The following is a 23,528-nucleotide window of genomic DNA, read 5'->3' as shown; positions in this document are numbered from 1 at the left end:
GTGAGGAAAGATTGGCAGAACAAGTGTTCTCTGCCAGGTTGGCAGGAAAATGACCCAGAGGAAGACCAAGATATGGGTGGTTTGATAGGGTACAAAGTACCTTAGACGACAGAAATATAAGATCTGATAATATTGGAGTCTTGACAAGTAACAGACTGATCTGGAGGAAAATTGTAGATAGGAAGTTAGTAATGATGTAAATTTTTCATGTAGTACTATCATATTCTGTACACCCCTTGAGGGTACATGGCAGGAATTTGATGATGATGGATATCTAATCATGCCGAAGTGAATGGCATACATTCAGATCATTTTTGGTTTAGATGATTTTGTAGGAAATTTGATTGTCTTTTCAAGGAAGAGATGATCGAATATGAACCTGCTGAAACGTAGAATCTTAGTCTGATTCCAGTGAACTCTGTGCCTAGCATCAGTAGCATTAGAAGCAAGGCTGGACTTGTCAGATTTCAAAAACGCAACATAGTCTTGATATTTTTTAATTCTAGTCAAAGCAGAGCAGCCATTCTGTGAAAGTAACAAAGACGACGAGCAGAGTACTTGATAGATACCCAGTAAGGAGAGAGGAGGTAAGGTATCCTTTGTAAGATGGTAAGACAGAAGACTGTTTCCAAGCTGATTTGAAAGAAATGTATAGATGGAATTTGCAAAGAATCCATGCTGTTTGTTCACAGGTTCCTTTAAGATGGAGTATTCAAATTCTTTTTACTTTGGATTGTAGTCTGGTCAATAGATGATAATTATGAATAATTTTCACACAAGTCTATTATATAAAATAACTTTTTTTCAAATGCAGTTTACCATATCTTCTAATGGTTTTCCAATATTCCTTTCCATAGAAATTTGTAATTGGTTGTTTTAAGCAAACATGTATTGGACATATTTATAGATACTTTTGTATTGGATATGCTTATACTTATGCAGCTTACACAATAGAAATACAGAATTTTATTCTAAAACTCAGATATATTTCATCCAGAACCCAGCCATATGCCTGATTCGTCAGCTATATGCCGGTCCCAAGCCCGGATAAATGGGGAGGGGTTGGGAAAGCAGTGGTGAACTACCCTTTAAAAAGAATCTCACCAGAACACTTTATGGCAAGAACTCAACATGCTTCAAATATGGATACCAACAGTGAACCCTCCAGGCTGGATGGTAGCCTACAAGTGACTGGGGAAGAGCAAGGGCTTGTGCCTAGTAGTCAGGGAGTATATGATACAGGGTTAAATCCTACAGGAAGCCCAACAGTTGATGATGCCCATGATGAAAGAAACAGCCTGCACTGCACAAAATTTTATCAAATTGGAACATGGAACGTTAGGGGCATGTCCCTTGGAAAACTTGAAATTGTGAAACGTGAGATGAGCAGAACAAACATAGATAGCTTTTTTCTCGTAGAAAGGCTTAGACTTTGGTTATGCATTTTTACTAATTAGCATAAGGAAATTACAACATATACTAGGATATACATTAAAATAAATTTTAATACACTTGCAATATTTCGGCAACGTCACGTTGCCATTTTCACAGGAACTTAAAAACAAGACACGTGCACGCAAGCACGACAAACAGTAAATGAGGACGAAGCAGGAAGCTATTCTTTCTCCTAAAAGTCCTGATGGTGCCCCCTAGCGAGCAATGTTGGTATTCTTGGGCGATTGGGCCGAAGGTCTTCTGATGTAGGTTTCCCAAATTTGGGGCTGTCTCATGCAACCAAATTTGTTGAGGTTTGGATTGTTTCTTAGGGCCAAGGCTGATTCTGTGAAAAGCCTTTCGTATTTGAATTTACTGCTATGTATTATCGTGGCTTTCTTCCACTGTATTCTATGGCGGGTATCCAGTGCATGGTCTGCAAGACCAGAGTGGCTGTACTGGTGAAACCAGATGTAGTCCTTGTGTTCTGAAATTCTGATATTAGCTGTCCTGCCTGTTTGGCCAAAGTAGGAGAGGTTACAGCTGCAAAGGACCTGGTATACACTAGGTAGGTCTGGGGGGGTGGGGAAGGTTGGTCTTTAGTAGAGTGGATAAGGGATGCCAATTTTTTATATGGTCTGTAACAAGAAGTTAGGTCGTGTTTTTTTAGGATTTTTGTAATTTTTTCTGAGGTGCCTCGGATATAGGGTATGGTGATGGATTTAGAGTAATCCTTGTTGTGAGGTGGGGGGGGGGTTTATTGGTTTCAATATGTTTTGGATTTTTTAGGGGGGGTATGTAGCCATTGGCTGAGAAAGTGTTGAAAATGTGGTTTAGTTCTGTGGTTAGGGCATTGTCATTTGAATCGATAAGTTTAACCCTGTTGTGTAGTGTCTTAATGACACCGAGAAATTTTTTTAGACTGATAAAACCAAGGTTCCATTAGGCTGGCAGGTGACCTGTGTGTCTAAGAAAGGAAGGCAGTTGTTTTTTTCTTCTTCCAGGGTGAATTTGATTCTGGGGTGTTGGTTGTTTAAGTGTGTTAGGAAGGAGAGGAGTGCATCCGAGCCATGTGGCCAAATGGCGAACAAATCAACATAGCGAAGCCAAATGGTTTTTGTGGGGCAGAGGCTAAGGCTTTTTCTTCGAAGGTCTCCATATAAAAGTTGACCAAGGGTGGGGAGAGTGGAGAACCCATGGCTGTCCCCTCTATTTGTTTGTAGAATTTTCCCTGCCAAACGAAATAGCCTGAGTTCATTGTGAACTGAAATAGGGCTGTGATATCGGGAGAAAATTTAGCTTGGATTAGCTCTAAGGATTCTTTGAGTGGGACATTTGTGAATAGGGAGAAGACATCAAAACTGACCATTATGTCAGTGTGTTTGAGTGTAAGGTTTTCTATGCTGGCTTTGAAGTGGGCTGAGTTTTTTATGTGTGAAGGTGTGTTGCCAGTATAGTGTGTGAGAGCTTTGACCAGATGTTTAGCTAGTTTGTATGTGTGGGAATCAATGCCATCCACCATGGGACGTGATGGCACATTTTCCTTATGTATTTTTGGGAGTCCATAAATACGGTGGGGTATGGAGTAAAATGGTTTTAATTTTTTAGTGACTTCCACAGGAAGAAAATGATATCGGGAGAAAATCTAGCTTGGATTAGCTCTAAGGATTCTTTGAGTGGGACATTTGTGAATAGGGAGAAGACATCAAAACTGACCATTATGTCAGTGTGTTTGAGTGTAAGGTTTTCTATGCTGGTTTTGAAGTGGGCTGAGTTTTTTATGTGTGAAGGTGTGTTGCCAGTATAGTGTGTGAGAGCTTTGACCAGATGTTTAGCTAGTTTGTATGTGTGGGAATCAATGCCATCCACTATGGGACGTGATGGCACATTTTACTTATGTATTTTTGGGAGTCCATAAATACGGTGGGGTATGGAGTAAAATGGTTTTAATTTGTTAGTGACTTCCACAGGCCCAGAAGTGACCTTCTTAAGGAGCCTGTGGAGTTTTCTAATTTGTGAGTTGGTGGGGCTGTACTCGATAAGGAGGTAAGTAGCCCAATCTAACAATAGAGCATTCAGCTTACCTGTGTAATCCTTTTTGGTTAAGCAATACTGTGGCATTCCCTTTATCCGCTTTTTTATTTCCTTGTTTTTCTTTAGTTCTAGTAGAGATTTAATTTCTTTACTGAGCATGTTAGTTTTTGGTGGTTTTGCTTTGGTCAGAACACAAGCCTCATCCAGTCTAATATCGTTTACGATGTGGTTTGGAAGGTGTCGTATCCCGCATTCAATTCATATCATAATATCTTCATTTTTGGAAGACGAGACGATTCATTTGTCTTGATAGCTTCAACTTCATTTTACTGTAATGATGGGCCTTACGTGCAATATCATCTCCGTGGATTATTGTAATTCTCGTGGAAAGGCTTAGACATTGGTTATGCTTTTAGGAGAAAGAATAGCTTCCTGCTTCATTTTCGTTTACTGTTTGTTGTGCTTGCGTGCACGTGTCTTGTCTTTAAGAGAAGTGATAATTGTTTATTATCACTTCTCTTAAAGCATAAGAGAAGTGATAATAAACAATTCCATGAAGATTACAAAGACCAGGCAAGGAGGGTGACTTGGTTGGTAAGGGAAGCAAAAGTAAAGTATGAGCAGCAGTTAGCTAATGAAGCCAAAAAGAATATTAGGGAGTTCTTTCAATATGTAGCCAGCAAAAACAAGAATGATTATGGAAAGATGACATTGATTGGAGAAAATAGTATAAGGACAACTACTGTGGAAGACATAGTGGAGATACTTAATGAGCAGTTCATTCAGTCTTTCATTCTTCTGAATGTGACATCATGAAGAGATTGAGAGCAGTTGATGATGGGGGGGGGAGACTGATTGTAAGTGAACAAGAGGTATATGGGAAGTTGAGCAAACTTGATGTTAAGAAGGCTGTCGGACTTAATAATATATCACCATGTATTCTGAAGGAATGTGCCAGGGAGTTGACATCTGCCTTGACATATTTTTTTAATATGAATCTTGCGTTGGGTCAAGTTACAAAGGAGTGGAAGGAGGGCAAGATTGTGCCACTTCATAAGGGAGATGATAGAACTCAAGCATCAAATTATAGGCCTATCTGTGTGTCAGGTTGTTGTGGTTAAGTTGTTGGAGAAGCCGGTGAGAACTAGGATCCAGAATTGGGTTAACAACAATGGTATTATCTTTGATGGACAGCATGGATTTGCTAAAGTGAGGTCATGTTTTAGTAATCTACTTACTTATTACAGTAAGGTGACTGCTTTCTTCGACAGAGGAGAGGGATACACAGTATTATACTTAGATTTCGCAAAGGCTTTTGGTAGATTACCACATGATAAGTTGATAGTCAAACTAGAGCAGATGGGGTTGGGTATTAGTGCATTGGATCGGAGACTGGCTATCTGATAGGTATGAGCAAGTTGTGCATGGGGGAGCAATATCCAAGAAGAGGAAAGTCACCAGTGGTGTACCTCAGGGGTCTGTTTTAGGGCCATTACTGTTTAACTTGTATGTTAATGATATTGGCAAAGATTTTGAATGGGGAATATTCAGTTGTTTGCAGATGATGCAAAGTTAGGATGAACTACGAAGAATAGAGAAGATGTGGTCTTCATGTAAGGCCACTTGAATAAATTGAGTGAATGGGCACGGAAATGAGGATGCGAGTTCAATGTTGCAAAATGTAAGGTTTTAAAATTTGGAAAACAAAGATGGGATGTAGAATTTATGCTTGCTGGGAATATATTGTTGGAGGTGGAGGAATTAAGGGATCTTAGGGTGATAGTGGATAAGAATCTGAAATTTAGAGGACACATTGCCAAAATTGTGAGCACAACACAAAGAATTCTGGGAATGATGCAGAGGACACCATTGTATAAGGCTTTGATTAGGCCACTCATGGACTACTGTGCCCAGATTTGGTCACCAGATTTTCAAAAGTATGAAGAGATGTTGGAAATGGTCCAGAAGTGACTGACTAAGGTCAGTCACCTCTGGCCAAATATAAGGAAAGGTTGAGAAGGTGCAATTTGCAGAGTCTAGTGGATAGGAGGGGGTGATAGAGACAAGTTGGTAAAGGGTTGTTTATAGGATCAATGTTGGAGAGGTTTTACAGAAAACTGTGGGAGATCAGGAGAGAACCAGAGGTCATCCCTGGAAGCTCTATAAGGAAGGGGATGAGAAGCAGGTTTTTTGCATGCAGAGTTGTGAATGATTGGAATTTCTTTCCTGAGAGTGTGGTGTCTGCAGAGAATTTGAGTGTGTTTAAGGTGCAGTGTAATGAGCTGTGTGTATGGCAAAATGACCTCCTAGATGAGCCTTTGAGTGGTCTGCATGGGGTCTCATCTTTCTAGATGAGACCCCATGCAGTCCTCCAAGACTGCATGGGGTCTTGGGATAATAATAATAATAAAGCTGTTAATGATATCATTTCTTCTTGGAGAGACAAGTCAAAAGAACAAGTATTAGAAAATAAAATGGATTTCTTATCAAATCAAATTTTTCATTTTGTAAGGTTGGGAAATATCTTTTTACATTTTCGAGCAAAGATTGCAAATGTTATTTAATTTTTTTTATTATGGATTTTGTAGTCTTTGTCAATTGATGGAAACATTTCGAAATTGATTTCATTCTTTTTATTAATACAGAATGATATCTGTTTTTCAAATACTAGTAATTTGTTAGTTGATGTGAGTATGCTTTCATTTTGTCCTTGAAGAGATGTATTAATTTCATTCAAGTAATTAAATCTATCTGCCAGTAAGATAACTTGGCACACCATATTTTTTTTTTAAGTATTAAGGAAACAAAGTGTGGTTTTCACTATCAAAATGTACAAGTAATTCAAGTTCCAAAACTTGACATAACACTTTATCCCTCGAGAGCCATTGAATCTCTGTGTGAAACAACAACATTTGTGTTCTGCATCAGTTGATGTGCAAATTGCATCAAATAGCCTAGTTTTCAAAGTTCTTGCTTTTACGTAATTTGCAATGCTAATTACCTGACTTAAAATGCCGGCCTGGTTGGCCGAGTGGCTAGCGTATCTGCTCTCCAGCCAAAAGGCTGCTGGTTCCTGCCATGGGCATGGATGTTTGTGATTGTCTGTGAAAATACTAGTGGTGGTGGTGGTTGGCTGTAGATTATTATTATTATTTTGACACCTCCAGGGAGTCCAAGGACTCATCGAGGAAGGGCACCTGCTCTACAACTCCGTCTCCACACTACTGCAACGCTATCTACTGCCAACCGCCACTGGTATTCCACAGACAATCGCAAACATCCATGCCCACTGCGGGATTCAAACCCGCAGCCTTTTGGCGGGAGAGTGGATACACTATCCACTTGGCCAACATATTGTTTCTATTTACTAATATGATTAGATGGAGTTGGTGTAGTTGTGATTTGTTGTAGTTGGTGGATTGAGTTGTGGAGTCAGAGAGTTGTAGAGTAGGCGCCCTCCTTAGATGAGGCCTTGGACTCCCTGGAGGTGTCATGTAATAATAATAATAATAATAATAAAACTAGGTTTAATTTTTCACATAGTTTTTTTGCCATAAGTGTTTCTCTTTGTAAGAAGTAATAGATAACTATAATATTATGTTCACCTACACCCCAATGCGATTATGTGGCCATAAACCAAACCATCTGGCACATTGTGGAGGACTGCAGCATAAAGGCTTACCCTGGTGACCTGAGAGACTCTTTTTTTTTTTTTTTTTGAGGCAGATCCTTCAGCTCTTGATTGGCTATCTGAACTAGACTTAAAATTTTAGACTTTTTCTTTTACCTTATTTTATTTATTTATTCGTATGGAGTTTCCTCCCTTTTTCTCCCCCATTCCTATTGGGGTGAGTTGAGTCCCCTCATGGGGGTTAAGTATTTATGGCTGTAGATCTGTGTGTTCATGGGGCTGGTTTGCCTGCTTTGCAGGATGAAAAACCCTACTGCCTGTGCCAAAGACCAGCTAACTTGGCTATGGCTGAGGAAGAGCCTAAAATTCCTCACGTCTTCGACGGGAATCGAACTTGGGACACTCCTTCCCCAGTCATATGGTTGCAAAGCACACAGCCACTAGGCTAACCGCGCGGATTTCTTTTACCTGATATTTGTATATGTGCATTACTTGTCTCATTTTTATTGTCTACACAAATATGTATTTATATTTTCTGATGTCACGTGTCTTTATTATGCCATGTGCTAAATAAATAAATACAATTAATTTCTTTGCAAATGCATCAAAGCCATTTTATGAACCTTTCATGGATTTTGTGCCATCAATGCAAATACCAACACAAGTTGCCATAAAATTTTGTTTTGGCTAGAAAAATAAATTATTATTCTTATTATTATTCCTGACGCCTCCAAGGAGTCTGAAGACTCATCGTGGGAGGACACCTACAACTGTCTTAACCACTACACCGAACCTCTACTATGAATCATCTCCATCAACGCCATCTACCGCCCAACTCCACCACCACCACCACAACTAGTATTTTTTGTCTGTAAATTGCGTGTGTTCTGAAAGGCTGATTTGTCTGTTTGCGGGATGAAAAACCCAAGTTTAAGGGAGAAAAAACCCTGCTACCACCATATGAGATCGGCTAACTCACTCGATTGAAATCGTCCAGATAAAGATTCCTCCCGTCGCAACGAAAATCGAACTTTGGCCTATTCCAGTCGAAGGGCACAATGTATCGTTGTTCTTCCAATTGCACTACGGTGGCGCTAAAATGAGTCAATAGAATCAAAAATTTCTTTACTTGTGGGTTTGCACAAAGTTCCCTACAGACGGGAAACTGATTAATTATTTCAGGCTCATTTACAAATCAAATACATCCAATAAGTTGGGATTCTAAACTTATAAATGTAAACTCATCAATTTGTAAAGAAAACTTTACATTTTTTTTATATCATAATGTTAACAACTTTTTCCAAACTATTTTCTGAAATAACAATAATTTTTCTCCTAATAATATCATGAGACATGGGAATTTTAGCAATTTTTTTTACTGATTCTTGCCAGAACATTCTTCTGATGATAATTTTATAAACAGGTAAAATTTGATTCAGCAGTTGTATGTGATTTACATTCTTTTGCAATTAACTCAGCTATTTTGTGTGACACAAGCTGAGCTTCATTGGATCCTTAACAATGCTTTGTTGTTTAGTTTGCATTTCTAACAATCTTTTGTAATAACGTCTGCCTTTGGAGGCAAGATTTGAATGAAGTATATTGAAGTGGCATTTTAATTTGTGGGAACTATCCACTATTCGACTTCATTTCTCCACAAACACAGCATAATGTAGAAGGAAACTCTTTTTTTTACCAGTACAAGTGAAACCAAACTCCAAGTAACTTTCATGCATCTTTAAATGGATACTTTCCTTAGCACTGTTTGAGGTAGCTAAATTGTTGTTGCTCACCACGTGATCATTGCCTGTCTGTGCTGTGACGAATTTTCAAATATTAATATCCAGAGCTTCCTTTCTGAAAATATAAGTAATGTTTAAAATAAATTAATTATTTGTAGGTATTAACATTATTAAAATAATTTTCACTGTTTTCTAACTGTGAATTTCTGTGTAATTAATGAAAATTTAAAAACAGTTTTTTAGCACCTCACACAATAGCAATAAACATGATAGCAAAGTAAGGTTGTGGTATTTTCCAGCAGAGACAGTTGTCAGCTACCAAAGGCAAATATTTATTGCCATAGGCTAATACGAACAGCACCCATTTGTTTCAAAGATCAACAGGTCACTGTGCGACATATATGATGATATATAACACTCAAGTATTGGAAATGCTATTTCATCAAGGATTTCAATATTGAATAACATAATGCTTAATATTATGCACTTACCAACAACATTTACTGAAATTTTTATTCAGTAGTAAAATACTAGTAGAAATCACTGTTGTGGCAAACAAACAAAACATCAAGTGATGAACACCTCGCCAAAGTGAGGAGAGAATGAGTGCTGAGAAAGGGGGGGGGAATGATCTGTGCATGTGTTAATGGACTGGGTAAGTGACTGGAGTATGCTAGCCACCAGTATCTTAGAATCTGGACTCATTGCTGATTGTCGAATTCTTGAAAAAGTGCATGATTCCTGCAGTTGGAGGAGATACTGTACTCGGTGGAGATACTAGAAATGCCAAAGGAAGGAAAAGTTTACAATTCGCATAATTTCTACAGGACTTATGAGAAGAATTTATCAAGCGAGGGTCACATATTTCTTCCAAAGCACATTGAATGAATGAATTAGTTTCCTTTCATCCATACAGATGGTAGGGGCAGCTATACTACCATACTAGGGAAGTGACTATGAGCAAGGTGGTTTCCCATTGCCTTCCTTGCCATACTATGTCCTATGACTGTATCCTGTGTGTTCACGGGTCCGGTTTACCTGTTTGTGGGATGAAAAATCCCAGGATAAATTGGGAAAAAAAACTCTACTGTCCACGCCCAAGACCAGCTAACTTAGCTATGGCTGAGGAAGATCCATGAGCTCCTCACGTCTCCGACGGGAATCGAACCTAAGACACTCCTTCCCCAGACATATGGTTGCGAAGCACATAGCCACTAGGCTAACCGTGTGTACCCAAAGCACATTACTTCTGAAAAATAAAATTTTTTGTGGCACACTGCATTCAGTCTTGTGACACACCGGTTGAGAACCACTGAGTTAAAGTATTGGACAAGTTGGTTAAAGGTAAAATCCAACAGTGGGTGGATAGGGATGTGATAATCTATAGTAGGCAGCACAACTTTGTAAAAAGTAGGTCCTGTCTTAGTAATTTACTCACATTTTATAATAAAGCAGAAGTGGAATTGGATAAAGGAAATGGCTACACCACCATACTGCTGGACTTTGGAAAACAGGGAAAACTATCACAAAAGTTATAGCAAATGAGAATAAATATGAAGCTAGTAGCATGGACAAGGTGAGGGTGGCTGACAGGCAGGAAGTAGTATATATATAGTGGAGTGGAATCTAGGAGAATGAGGTTGACTAATGGAGTACCTCAGGGTTCTGTACTAAGACCTTGACTCTTTAATTTGTATATCAATCTATATAGGGAAAAATTTAAAGGGGGGAATTCAGTTGTTTGCTGATGATGCAAAACGAGGGTGGGTAAGAGTTTGCTGAAGTTGATGTAGATATCCAGCAAAATGATTTAAATAAATTGACATTGTGGACAAAGGATAACGACTGTCGATTTAATGTTGCAAAATGTAAGGTTATGCACTTCAGCTTAAAAGGGATGCATGCTGTGTATCGCATTGGCAATACTGGATTGCAGGAAATTGATGCAGCTAGGGACTTTGGATAATCGTGGACAGAGAGTTAAAGTTCAGAGGTCATATTGAAAAAGTTGGTAAAATAGCGCAAAGGATTACTTGGATGTTGAAAAACATGCTAACAAGTAAAGATGGGAAAGTTATTATCTCTCTTTATAATAAGGCCATGATTTGGCTGCATTTTGACTATTGTGTACAGATTTGGTTTCTTGGGGATCAGGAGGTGGTGGAGAGGATTTAGAACTGGTGACAGGAATGCTGTCAATGATGATTGGTGTATGGTTGCAAAGTTTAGTTGATAGGCAGAAAAGAGGAGACATGATAGAAACTTAAAAGATATTAAAGAGGTTTTATAAGAGTGACACAAAGGAATTTCAATACGTGACAGAGAGGGAGAGAGAAAGAACTAGGGGCTATCCATGGAAGTCATGGCAGAGTGTAGTTAGTAAGGGTGTGAGGACTAGATTTTTTTTGAGTGGTGAATGAGTGGAATGGGTTTGCCAAAATTAGTTGCGAGTGCCTTGTCAATGAAGTTAAAGGAGAAATGAGTCTCCAGGCTCCATGGAGATAGCCATAATAATAATGATAATTGTATTCAATGTCCCACATAAGTTGTTGTTGTTATTATTATTATTACGGGACACCTCCAGGGAGTCCAAAGACTCATCTACACCAACGTCGCCCTCCAGGGAGTCCAAAGACACATTTACTCTATGCCCATCAACTACACCAACACCAACTACTGCCCATCACCATCTCCACTAGTATTTCCACAGACAATCACAAATATCCATGCCCACGGCAGGATTTGAACCCTCAGCTTTTGGTTGGAGAGCGGATACGTTAACCACTCGGCCAACCAGGCTGGCAAAGAAAATCACAATCATCCATGTGCATGGTGGGATTTGAATCTGTGGCCAGTTAGTTAAAGAGCAGGCATGATAATAAGTTGGTCAATCAAGTTGTCTAATTATTTGTTTTCTTTACTTGCTACAAGAAGTACTCCAACTTATATTAAAAACACCTTGGACTTTAAAAACAAGATTTGTGACCTCCTTCTATTCTTCCCATCTGATGTTATGATCAGTCATGATATTGTGCCTTTTTTTACTAACATTCCTTTATCAGATACTATACAATTGTTCAAGCAAGAATTTCCATTGGATATTGTAAAACTATTTAATTTTGTTATTCACTCTGGATAATTCACTTTTCAAAACGAATTTTATAAGCAGATTGAAGGAACAGCTATGGGCAGTCTTATTTCTCCAACTCTTACTTTTTTATGGAGCATTTTGAACAAGTTTCCTCAACAGTATTTCACAACTCCAGATATACAGACCAGCCTATAATTTGAAGCTACAGCCTATCACCACCTTTATGCAGTGGAACAATTTTACCCTCCTTCCGCTGCCTTGTAGCCTGTGCTGTTGTAAGACTTTTATTAAACAGGCTTGCCACTGCTACTGCCAGTTCACTTGTTGAACATTCCCTTAAGATGCGTGGTGATATGTCATCGAATCCTATTGCCTTACTGGCATCAAGGTTGTTTATTTCCTCAAAACCTCCTGCTCACTCACAATTAAGCTGCCCCCCGCCCCTCCTATATCCTCTATACTTAAGTTCCTCATGATTCCACCCTGATCAAGATGAAACATCCTTATAAATTGATCACTGAATACTTCAACAATGTCTTCTGCAGCAGTTACCATTCTACCACTTTCATCCATTAACTTCATCTTACCATGGTCATTCCTCCTTCAACTTGCCACTTATCAAAAAAAAACTAGGGATTTTTCTTTTCCTGATTTGCCAATTTCTTCTCATACTGCACTTTTGTTGTCCTTACGGAGTTATTCATCTTGTGCTTCCTCCAAAGTACTTTCTTTATACAGATTTCATGCTTAAACTCCACATTCACCAATTTTACACCTACCTTATTCAGCCTTTTGGCCTTCAGAATACATTTACACGTTGATGCTGTTATGTATTTTTTTGTCAGTTCTCAGGCAGCACGTAAAAAAGGGCATGCGAGGATCAAGATCTGATCATTTCATCAGAGGAAATGATTGTGAGAGGAGTTTCACACTTTCCTCCAGTTGGTGAAAGTGATCATGAAGTAATCGCCTGTGTTGTGGCTAGTCATATGCAGACATTTGTGAGGAAAGGATATATATGGAATTATAAGGCTGGCGATTATGGCAGGATTAGGAGATAACTTGGAACTATAACATGGAACGAGGTGTTGAGCGATAAGAAAATAAATGCTGCATTCTCTTCATTCCAATCTATACTACCATAATTAAAATCACCCATGATAATCATCTTTCCTTTGTTCATTAATCCAAGTTGTTTATACATTTCTTCATCACCGCCCTCCACATTCCCAGGCCTATTACAACATCCAACTAAATATGTCTTCCTCTTAACCTCCACATTGCACCACACTGCCTCATAGCCATTGCAAGTATTTCCCCCCTTTGTGTCTACATTATGTGGACTTAATTTCCCTGCTATCATCATTAGCACTCCCCCTCCCCTCCCTTCTTTCCTTTTCTATCCTCGTGAAAAATACTGTATCCTTCCATTTCTTTTCCGGTTACAATATCATCTTCATTCAACCATGTTTCACTTATTCCAATGATTTTGGGGTGAATAAACTCGATCACTGAAACCATTTCATCCCCCTTATTTCTGATACTTCTGGCATTTGTAAAAAATATAGCAATTCATTTTTAGGTCTATAACCAGTCCTATCCATGCCATGTGTTGGTTGTGATTTCCCCACCACACCTGCCCAATTACTTTTATCACCACTTATCACATATATCTGCTCAGTCTCAACTTCTCCACCCTCATCACAATATACTCCATCTTCATACGCTCATTCATTGCCGCTTTCAACTTCCACTCTCTCTCTCTCTCTCTCTATTCCATGTCTCCCTGTCCACCCGAGTCTCACCCCCTTTCCCTGTTCCTCTTGCATTCCTATTCTCTCCTCATCTCTCATACTATTACTGTTTCCACTGCCAAGCACTTCTGTCTCTTCAGTACCATTCTTCTGATTTTTTCCTTCATCTCTTTCTTCTGATCTCTTGTATGCATCACACACACACTGTACTTTCATCCAGCAATACTTTCTCCAGTACACTCACTCCAAAGCCATTTAAATGCAACCTCTCATACCTGTATAATTTCATTCTTCCCTCAAACACATGCCATACATCCATAAACTTCACTCCCTTCTCAGACAGCTCTGCTAGCATACCTTCATGATTTTGGCTCTCCTTCGCAACTCATCATCATACCTCAGCAACACACTGACAACCTTTCCTACTACACTGTTATCTTTCACTCCTCTTGATAGTCTCCTGATATTTGTCCTCACATCCTTCTTATACTTAGATCATTCATCCCTACAATCACGAATAACTCTCTTGCTCGTTTCAATGTCCATAATTCTAATTGGCTCCTTTTTCAATTTTCACTGACCAAGCTGGAAGAGAGGCAGAGATTTTTGCTGTAAACAGTGACTTAAAACAGATGATTCATCTCCCTACCTGATGCGTTGAATTTCTGACAATCCTCTTCACTCATCCAACACTAGATCTTTTCTTAAGTAGTTCTCTTTCCAGGTACTCTGTTCAGTTGACTGCTCTTTTTGGTGATTCAAGACCATCTTATCCAAGTTTCATTTTTGGTGGAATGTCCTTCAGCCATTCACAACTTTGCATCTCTGGCATTACAACAATACCAAGTGGGAGGACATGTGATTTCTACTTTTTTTTTCTCTGATCAAATACAGACACATCGGCCCTTCAGAACACATGCAATTTACAGACAAAAATACTAGTTGTGGTGGAGGTGGGCAGTAGATGGCGTTGATGGAGATGATTCATAGTAGAGGTTCGGTGTAGTGGTTGAGACAGTTGTAGGGTGACCTCCCGCGATGAGTCTTCGGACTCCTTGGAGGTATCAGGAATAATAATAATGATCAAACAACTGTTTTCATTCTTCAGATCCAGATACTTGCTGTGATCTTGCTATAGAAATAATTCATAGAAATAATATTGGAATGGAAACTTTCATTCCTCACTCTGTTCAAATTCCCCCAACCCATATCTAAACCATGGTTCTCCATTAAGTGTTACAGGACTATCCAAGAAAAGCAAGCAGCCTTTCACAAGTGGCTTGAGATCAAAACATCAGCTTTATTCACAGCCTGCACAGTTGTTCACAACACTTGTAAAACTACCATTAAAAGGAAAAAGTCTAAATTCAACAAGGATGTATGTATGAGGAAAGGGGCTGGAAAGTTCTGATAAACACCTAGAACAAAAATTATATTAAAGCAACTGATATAACCACGAGAAAGAACATCGTCATCATCAAATTCATGACATATACCCTCAAGGGGTGTACAGGATATGATAGCACTACATGACAACATGACAAATTTACATCATTACTAACTTCCTATCTTCAATTTTCCTCCAAAATCAGATCTTATATTTCTGTCTTCTAAGACACTTTTTATTGTATCAATCCACCTATATCTTGGTCTTCCTCTGGGTCTTTTTCCTGCCAACTGGGCAGAGAACACTTGTTGCTAATCTTTCCTCTCTCATTCTGTTTAAGTAACTATACCACCTGAGATTAGCACTGCTAATGCATTCCTGGATGCTGACAATGTCAAGTTCTTTCCTAATATTAGCATTTTTAATATGATATTACCATTGATGCCATCTGTTCATGCCCCTAATCTTTCTCAGGACTCTCATATCTGCTGTCTCTATTCTTTAGTCAAGTGTTTTACTTCTGACCCAGCTCTCAGATCCATATGTTAAGATTGGTTTGAACACTGTGTTGTATACATCTAATTTAGTGTTTTGACTAACTTGTCTCTTATTCCATATAAATTTTTTCAGTTGGCTTCCTACCATACCAGCTTTGTTGATTCTGTTGTCTATTTCCATATTTAATTTACCATTTTCATTAAAAATAGTGCGTAAGTACAGTGAGCGATCAAATTATTAGAACCATAGTGCGAAAAAGGTATTTTGTGAGTTTCGCGTAGAAATAAAACCACATTGTCAATGTTTTTACATCAAATTGTTTTTAATGATACACTTAAAAAGTAACTGGTAATTAATTTACGGAATTAACAACGCATATAAAGTAAATTAATTAAAGATAACTTTAATGAATCACTTCTATATTTCGACAATGTCACATTGTCATCTTCAGGAACATAAAGATATGGTATGTGCACTACAGGAACTAACAAAGCAAATGAGGAAGAAATTAAGACACTAATTTTGTTCCTAAAGTCCTAATGGTGCCCTCTTGCGGGCTAATTTGGTAGTCTTGGCCGTTGGGCTGAAGTTCTCATAATGAAAGTCTCCCAAATTTGGGGCAGTTTCATGCAGTTTCAGGTAGTTTCATTCAAGTGCATGAAACTGCCCCAAATTTGGGAGACTTTCATTATGAGAACTTCAGCCCAACGGCCAAGACTACCAAATTAGCCCGCAAGAGGGCACCATTAGGACTTTAGGAACAAAATTAGTGTCTTAATTTCTTCCTCATTTGCTTTGTTAGTTCCTGTAGTGCACATACCATATCTTTATGTTCCTGAAGATGACAATGTGACATTGTCGAAATATAGAAGTGATTCATTAAAGTTATCTTTAATTAATTTACTTTATATGCGTTGTTAATTCCGTAAATTAATTACCAGTTATGTCTAACCAACATATAAGTCTTACCACTAGACTTAAAAAGTAAAGTATGCTTATATAATTAAAGAAAAAGTATATAGAAATAATTATGAGGTCAATATTTGATAATGCCGCCTTTTTGCTGCAATTACTGCTTTGATTCTTTGGCATACTTTCTATGCATTTGGTGCAGTTTAATTTTATTGATTCATTCCTGTGCTGCACATCAATCAAACACTATATTAATTGGCGTTTGTTGGTATTTTGTGAGTTTCGGGTAGAAATAAAACCACATTGTCAATGTTTTTACATCAAATTATTTCTAACGATACACTTAAAAGTAAAGTATGCTTATATAATTAAAGAAAAATGTATATAGAAATAATTATGAGGTCAATATTTGATAACGCTGCCTTTTGCTGCAAAAACTGCTTCAATTCTTTTGGGCATACTTTTTATGCATTTTGCACATTTTAATTTTATTGATTCATTCCTGTGACACACATCAATCAAATGCTCTATTAATTGGCATTTGTTGGTGACATGTTCCTTGGAAATTTTCCGTTTCATCAGTTACCAAAGGTTCTCGATGGGGTTGAGATCTAGTGAATTTCTGGGCCAGTCAAGAACCTTGATTTTTTTGTCATTCAGGAATTTTGTTACTTTTATTGCTTTATGGCAAGGAGCAGAATCATGCATGAATGTGAAATCATTATTCGGGAACAACTCCTATACCTGGGGTAGCATGTTGGTCTCCAGTACCTTGATGTATTGATCCTGCTTCATTGTTCAAGTCCAAGTCCTTGATGCGTCGACAAACTGTCATTGAAGATATCTTAATGCTAGCATCCTGCATCATTTTTGTAAGAACCCTCCAAGGTGCCTTCCTGTTTTCCACGCAAATATCTCTAATTTTTCTTTCACCCAGTGGGGTGGTAATTTTTTTTGGCCACATTTCTTCAAACACTTCGGTGCCAATTCAATATCTGCATCAATTTTTTTTTATTCAGCCCACTGATGCTTGTGAAGCATTAGCAATTAATGCTATCTTCCTTTGAGAATGTTCAGTATTCATTAAGAGCGTTTTTATTTCTGAAAATACTTGTTCTATAGGTTCTCCATTCACAATCAGTTGATATTTTATGCTTCTGCCCATTTTCATTGTCTTTGTCTTGCCCATGGTACAAATACACTTTGTCAAGAAAAGAATAAAAAAAATCATAAAATCACACAATACAACATTTGTAAATCGTATACAAATCTTGAAATAAACTACGTACTGTTAAAATATTATAAGAACACTCCAAAAGTAATTAAAACGCTTGAATAACTTCAATAACTTATAAACAAACGCAACTGAACAAGATGGCTGTCAAGCAGTGGCTGAGAATCTAAACACAAAATGGCATCCATATGATAGGTTATGAAAGTAACAGTATAGTAATGTCAACTGTATACAGTATTTAAAATCAGTAAACATAATAATTTAATAATAAAAATAAAAAGAATTTTCGTTTTTGTTTATTATGACTGGTTGAAGTGTAAAATTGTTACTGTAATTTATGGAGGTGGCTCTAATAATATGATCACACACTGTAGCTGAAATGTTTTACTTGTTCTATAGGTTCTCCATTCACAATGCATTTGATATTTTCAATGCTTCTGCCCATTTTCATTGTCTTTGTCTTGTTATTGCTGACCTTATACCATATCTATTACAACAGTTATTCAATTTAGTCAGAGAATCTTGCAGACTTGTAGTGGATTTATTTAGAAGTAAAACATCATTCACATAAAGCAAAGAACTGAGATTAACATCTCCAATTTTGATATCAGGTTTAATACCACTTTCCTTCATAATGTGATCCATATAGATAATGAATAACAGAGGAGACAATGTACATCCTTGTCTGACACCAGATTTAACATTAAACCATCTTCTTTTACTTCCTTCAATTCTAACTGCTGACTTACAACTCAAATAAAGACTAAGTATTGCTTGATATAATGCCCCATTGACACCATATAACTGTAGCGTTTTGAATAGCTTCTCTCTCGGAACCTTGTCATATGCCTTTTCCAGATCTACAAAACTTTAATACAGATCTTTGTTATATTCTCATTATTTCTCAACTATTTGTTGTAAAGTGAAGATCTGATCCTGACAGTCTCTATTTGTCCTGAATCTAGCTTGTTCTTTACCAAGCTTCTCTTCCACAGTTCTTCTCAGCTGTTTCTCAAGTGTATTTGCATATATCTTACCAGGAACACTCAGTAGAAAAATACCTCTGTAATTCTCACATTCAGTTTCATTTCCCTTTTTATATATGGGTACTGTGAGAGCTCTGCTCCAATGAAGAAGAAAGAACATACGAAGATATAAGAATATAAGAACATAAGTTATCTCATAACTCTGATACCAGTATGTTTTTTCTTGTGGTTATGTCAGTTGCTTTAATATCATTTTTGTTCTGGTGTTTATCAATACTTCCCCACCCCCATAGAAAATTCGTGGCTTATGCCACTGGCAGTTGTGCCTTCTGCTCCCTCACCATTCATCTCTTCCTCCTCTACTCGCCCAAATGGTAGGATTGTAACATCACGTAAAGACAAGGCTAATGTTGGCTTCATTTTTCGCTTCCAATTCCTATATAGATTATCATGGGAAATTACCTCCTTCCTTGCTTAGAACATTGCATCTCATGCCTCATGTCATCAGAAGACTCTTGAATAGCTTGAATATCACAAAAAAAGCTAGTACTGATGGAATTTCACTCATTGTGCTCAAGAGATGTGCTCCTGAACTAACATGTTTTCTATTATCTATTCACTACACTGTGCTCAGCTGGTATCCACCCTTGAGTATTGAAGAAAGCTCATGTACAACCAGTTCCAGTTCCCAAAAAAGTAGATAAATGTTTACCATCAAGCTATCAACCTATTGCTTTTACATCAGTTTTGTTCTTACTTTAGACAAGACAACAGTCAGCTTCTTCAACACCTTGAAGAAGCTGACTTGGTTGACACAGTGTCTCTCAGGACCCTGTCATTTGACCCACCCTCTTTCTGATTTATATAAATGTTTGCGGTTTCCAGGTGAAAAAAACCTCTACCTCCATACGAGACTGGCTAACTCACCTTTAATCAAAAGAGATCAGATGAAGGTTCCTCATATAATGGAAGGGAAATCGAACCCAGGTTTTTCTGACCAGAGGGCTTCATCTGTACCAACTGAGCTATGGAGGCTCTATGTCCCAGTTACTGAGTGAAATATTAGATCAAAATATTTAGCTTTTTTTTTTTACCTGTGCTGTTTTTTTGTGCTGTTAATAAGCCATCAAAAGTTTTTTGAATGACAATACAGAAAGCTGATCTTAATATAGATGCAGGTGCTTGTGCATTATATATTAATTGCAAAATATCATTCATAACTGCTTATCATTAAGATAAAAAAAAATTCAGTCGAAACTTGTAAAATTCCGTGTTTTAGATAGTGATCAGCTAAAAGCAGTTATTACATGAAACTTATTTTTGTTCTAATTATTATTGTCTGATTTAAAATCTAATTTCTTCTAACAGAACCGCATTAAAATATAGGTACTTGAATTTTTTTTCCCATTTTAGATTTGGAAGAAAGCCATCCATCATTATTAGTTATATCCTTGCATTTGGTGCAGGATTAGTATCTGCATTTGTTTCTAGTTTTGAAGCTTTTATATTCCTTAGATTTATTGTTGGAGCTACTATTATTCCAATTTCTGAGGATCCCTATGTGCTTGGTGAGATTTTTATATTATTTTATTTATTTATTATTATTACTTTGTACCCATGGATCACATTTCTTGATCTTTTTATCACTTATATAGAAAATTTCTTATGTATTGTGTATAATCAGTGAGTTTTTTTTAAGCTTATGCAATGATTTTCATTTATCTCAAGTATAATGGCAAACACTGCAGATATGTTAGTTAACACAGGCTTAATTCCAGTAACAAAAAATATTTTGCTGATTTATTATTAGTACTATATACAATTAAAAAATTGTCACATGCTTGTATAACAAGATTGCAACATGCATGTATGTAGTGCTCATGCATGCATGCTGCAGTTTTCACATTTGACAAGTTATATGAACAGCAATAAATTACAAAACCTGTCCTGAGCTGCTCGGTGAGAAGCAAGATATTAGTTCATGGATTCATGGTTCAGGAAGGAATGGGCACTAGGTGGCGAGTGTTAGACATCAGTTGGCATGTTGGCTGTGAAAAGATAAGTAAATTTATATTATTTATATTATATTATAAAGTAATTGAGTGTTACTTTGAGATATTTGAGTGGAACATGGTGTTTGGTTAAGTTTCTAAGGCAGTATTACTTTAAATTCGTTGTTTCTTATTCGTGCTCTGATACGATATGGCGTTGAAAGGTAGATTGTTGCTTAGGTCAGCACAAAAGACAAGTAAAGTGAATGCCATAGATTTTTCAGAAATATTACAGTGCCATGAATGGTATGTATGCATGGGAAGATGTCACAGATGCTTATGCAGAGAGGCTGAATAAGAGAAAGGAGTGAGTGTGGGTATGTAGGAAGTTCAATATTCTGATGGACCACAAGGCTTGTTTAAATATGAGTAGGGAACATGGCTTCATAACTGAAACAGTAGTTGAGATTGTGCAGTTGTTCAGAAAGTGTGTGGAAGTGATAGCAGGGAAAAGAGTTTGACAATAAAGCATGCAGTAATGATGTCAAAAAACAGAGCATAATTAATGGTAAGATAGTGAGCAGGGTTGACAGCAGTTATTGTGGTAGTAAGAACAAATGACTTGACTGAGAACAAGGAGAATGTAAGATTTTATATCAGGAGGTTGTTGAAAAAGATAAAAGATAATAGTGTGATATGGAAGGTAGTCAAGGTATGACAATGATGAGATGAGTTGGAGAGCAAGGATTATGAATAATGTGCCAGCCAAAATGTGTGAAGCAAAAGCAGTGTAGTTTGTTAATGTATGGAATTATGAGGAAATACAAGGGTGTGCTGAAAAGTTATGATAATCACATGAAGGAATTGAGGTAGAACCATGTAACTTACACATCATCAGTTTTTTGATATGTACCCCCAAGGGGTGTTCAGGTCACTATTGTTAAATTTATTGTATTTTTGTTAGTTTTTAATTTTTTTGCATTTACTTATATCAAATCTTACTAAATCTCAACTTAAATCTTCAATTATTCTACTGGCTGTGCCAACGTAAAAATACGTTAATTTTGATATATACCATTACCTATCTACCTTACTTATTCATTTGTGTCTCTTAATTCTCTCTTAAGTCTCATTAATTCCTTACTCATACAAATCTTATTATTTCTCTATCTGCTTGCCGCTATAAACATATTGAATGATTGTGCACCGCACTGTTAACAAAGACACTGCTTCAGGCTAGAGCCAATCCTTTTGTTATAATTCTGGTATTAACCCCGTTTCTAAAAATTTATTTGTTAACGCTGCGCCATCCAAAATTATTAGACTAGAGAAGTTTCGTCGTCTGGGAGAAAACACTCAGAATGGCACAATATTCAACATTCATACAGTCACTATTCCAAATTTCACCAAAACTTATGTGTCTCGATTTTACTGCAGTCGTGGCTATCCCCAAGATTTTTGATTTGCACAGGTTCTACTTTATGAGTGGTGCATTGAGAACATAGATCAGGCAAGTTATTAGATTGACAAGAAAGGATTTATTCATTAAAAAATACGGTACAATTACTGATAATTAACTAAACTAATTCAATCATGCAGGTGTAACCTGGGCATTCTTAAACTTTCTCAACATGAATCAATATCTAATACTAAATACATCATGAATTTCTTCTAATTACTTAACATTCTTAGGTAATCATTTACCAAATCTTGGTTTCAGGAACTAACTGACTATTACAAAACTATATATTCAATCACAACACTTTGCAAGTCCTCATACACGGAGCTATAACATTCTACATGTGGATCAGATGCTAAAGTCATATTACACTTCGAAAGTCCAATAACTTATCAGTTCCCATCTTCGTTACAATCTAACATTCCTGTATATACAAAAGATTTAAAAAGTTCTTACATTACCAGGGCATTAGGATCACTCTGGATTTCTCTTTCGATCATCTGTTATATTCTTACGGCTCAATGTTTCTTCCTCTAGTTTACTACTTTCTGAAAGGACTGGCTAGTGAATACGTTCATGATTTACTTCCTTAGATGTAGGTGAAGCTGGTTTGCCGGGATCATTCCACGTGGTTCCACATATCATCTTGGTCTATGCTGATTATACCACTGTGCCGAGGCCTATGCTCGCGCTGGATCTCTGTCTGACCGCATAGCTGCCTATGGAAGTCGTCCTTCTCGACCGCACTTGAACTTCCTTCTTCGGGAACAACAGGAACAAGATGGAAAAAAGCCCCGAGTTGGCATTGACAAGCTCTATATATTCCTAGCTGTGATATTCTCCCTACTACATCATTGTTTGTACCCGGCACCTAATTCTTCTGCACTCCGTGCCGTCGCTCTTCCTTGCATGTCCATGGGAAACTCCCGCGCGCCTTTTAGACTTTGCGTATGTGACTGCCTCTGGACATGTTTTTATCTGCTTACATCGTCTGTAACTTGTAACTTTGATCTAACTTTGGCATACTAACATTTTTTCACCTATTTTCAACCTCTGTTGTTATATTAATATCTCCAATTTTGATATCATGTTTAATACCACTTTCCTTCATAATGTGATCCATATCGATAATGAATAACAGAGGGGATAATGTACTTCCTTGTCTCACACCAGATTTAACATTAAACCATCTTCCTGTACTTCCTTCAATTCTAACTGCTGACTTACAACTCAAATAAAGGCTAAGTATTGCTTGATATAATGCCCCATTGACACCATATAACTGTAGCGTATTGAATAGCTTCTCTCTTGGCACCTTGTCATATGCCTTTTCCAAATCGATAAAACTTAAATACAGATCGTTGTTATATTCCCA

At 37.3% G+C, this 23,528-nt stretch overlaps 1 protein-coding gene across 1 annotated transcript in view; it reads left to right on the top strand.

Moving 5' to 3' along the window:
- Window positions 1–23,528, top strand: part of LOC150095067 (carcinine transporter-like) — a 229,181-nt gene that overhangs the window by 8,852 nt on the left and 196,801 nt on the right. Inside the window, exon 3 of the mRNA XM_090411186.1 lies at window positions 20,117–20,271. Coding sequence (XP_090267312.1) covers window positions 20,117–20,271 — 155 coding nt within the window. The remainder of the gene's footprint in view (window positions 1–20,116; window positions 20,272–23,528) is intronic.

The sequence above is a fragment of the Typopeltis vanoorti genome, chromosome 21 (genome assembly GCF_054136105.1).
Source record: "Typopeltis vanoorti isolate ZY-2024b chromosome 21, IOZ_Tvanoo_1.0, whole genome shotgun sequence".
Taxonomy (NCBI): Eukaryota; Metazoa; Arthropoda; class Arachnida; order Uropygi; family Thelyphonidae; genus Typopeltis; species Typopeltis vanoorti.
This window is presented reverse-complemented; position numbering and strand designations above follow the sequence as displayed.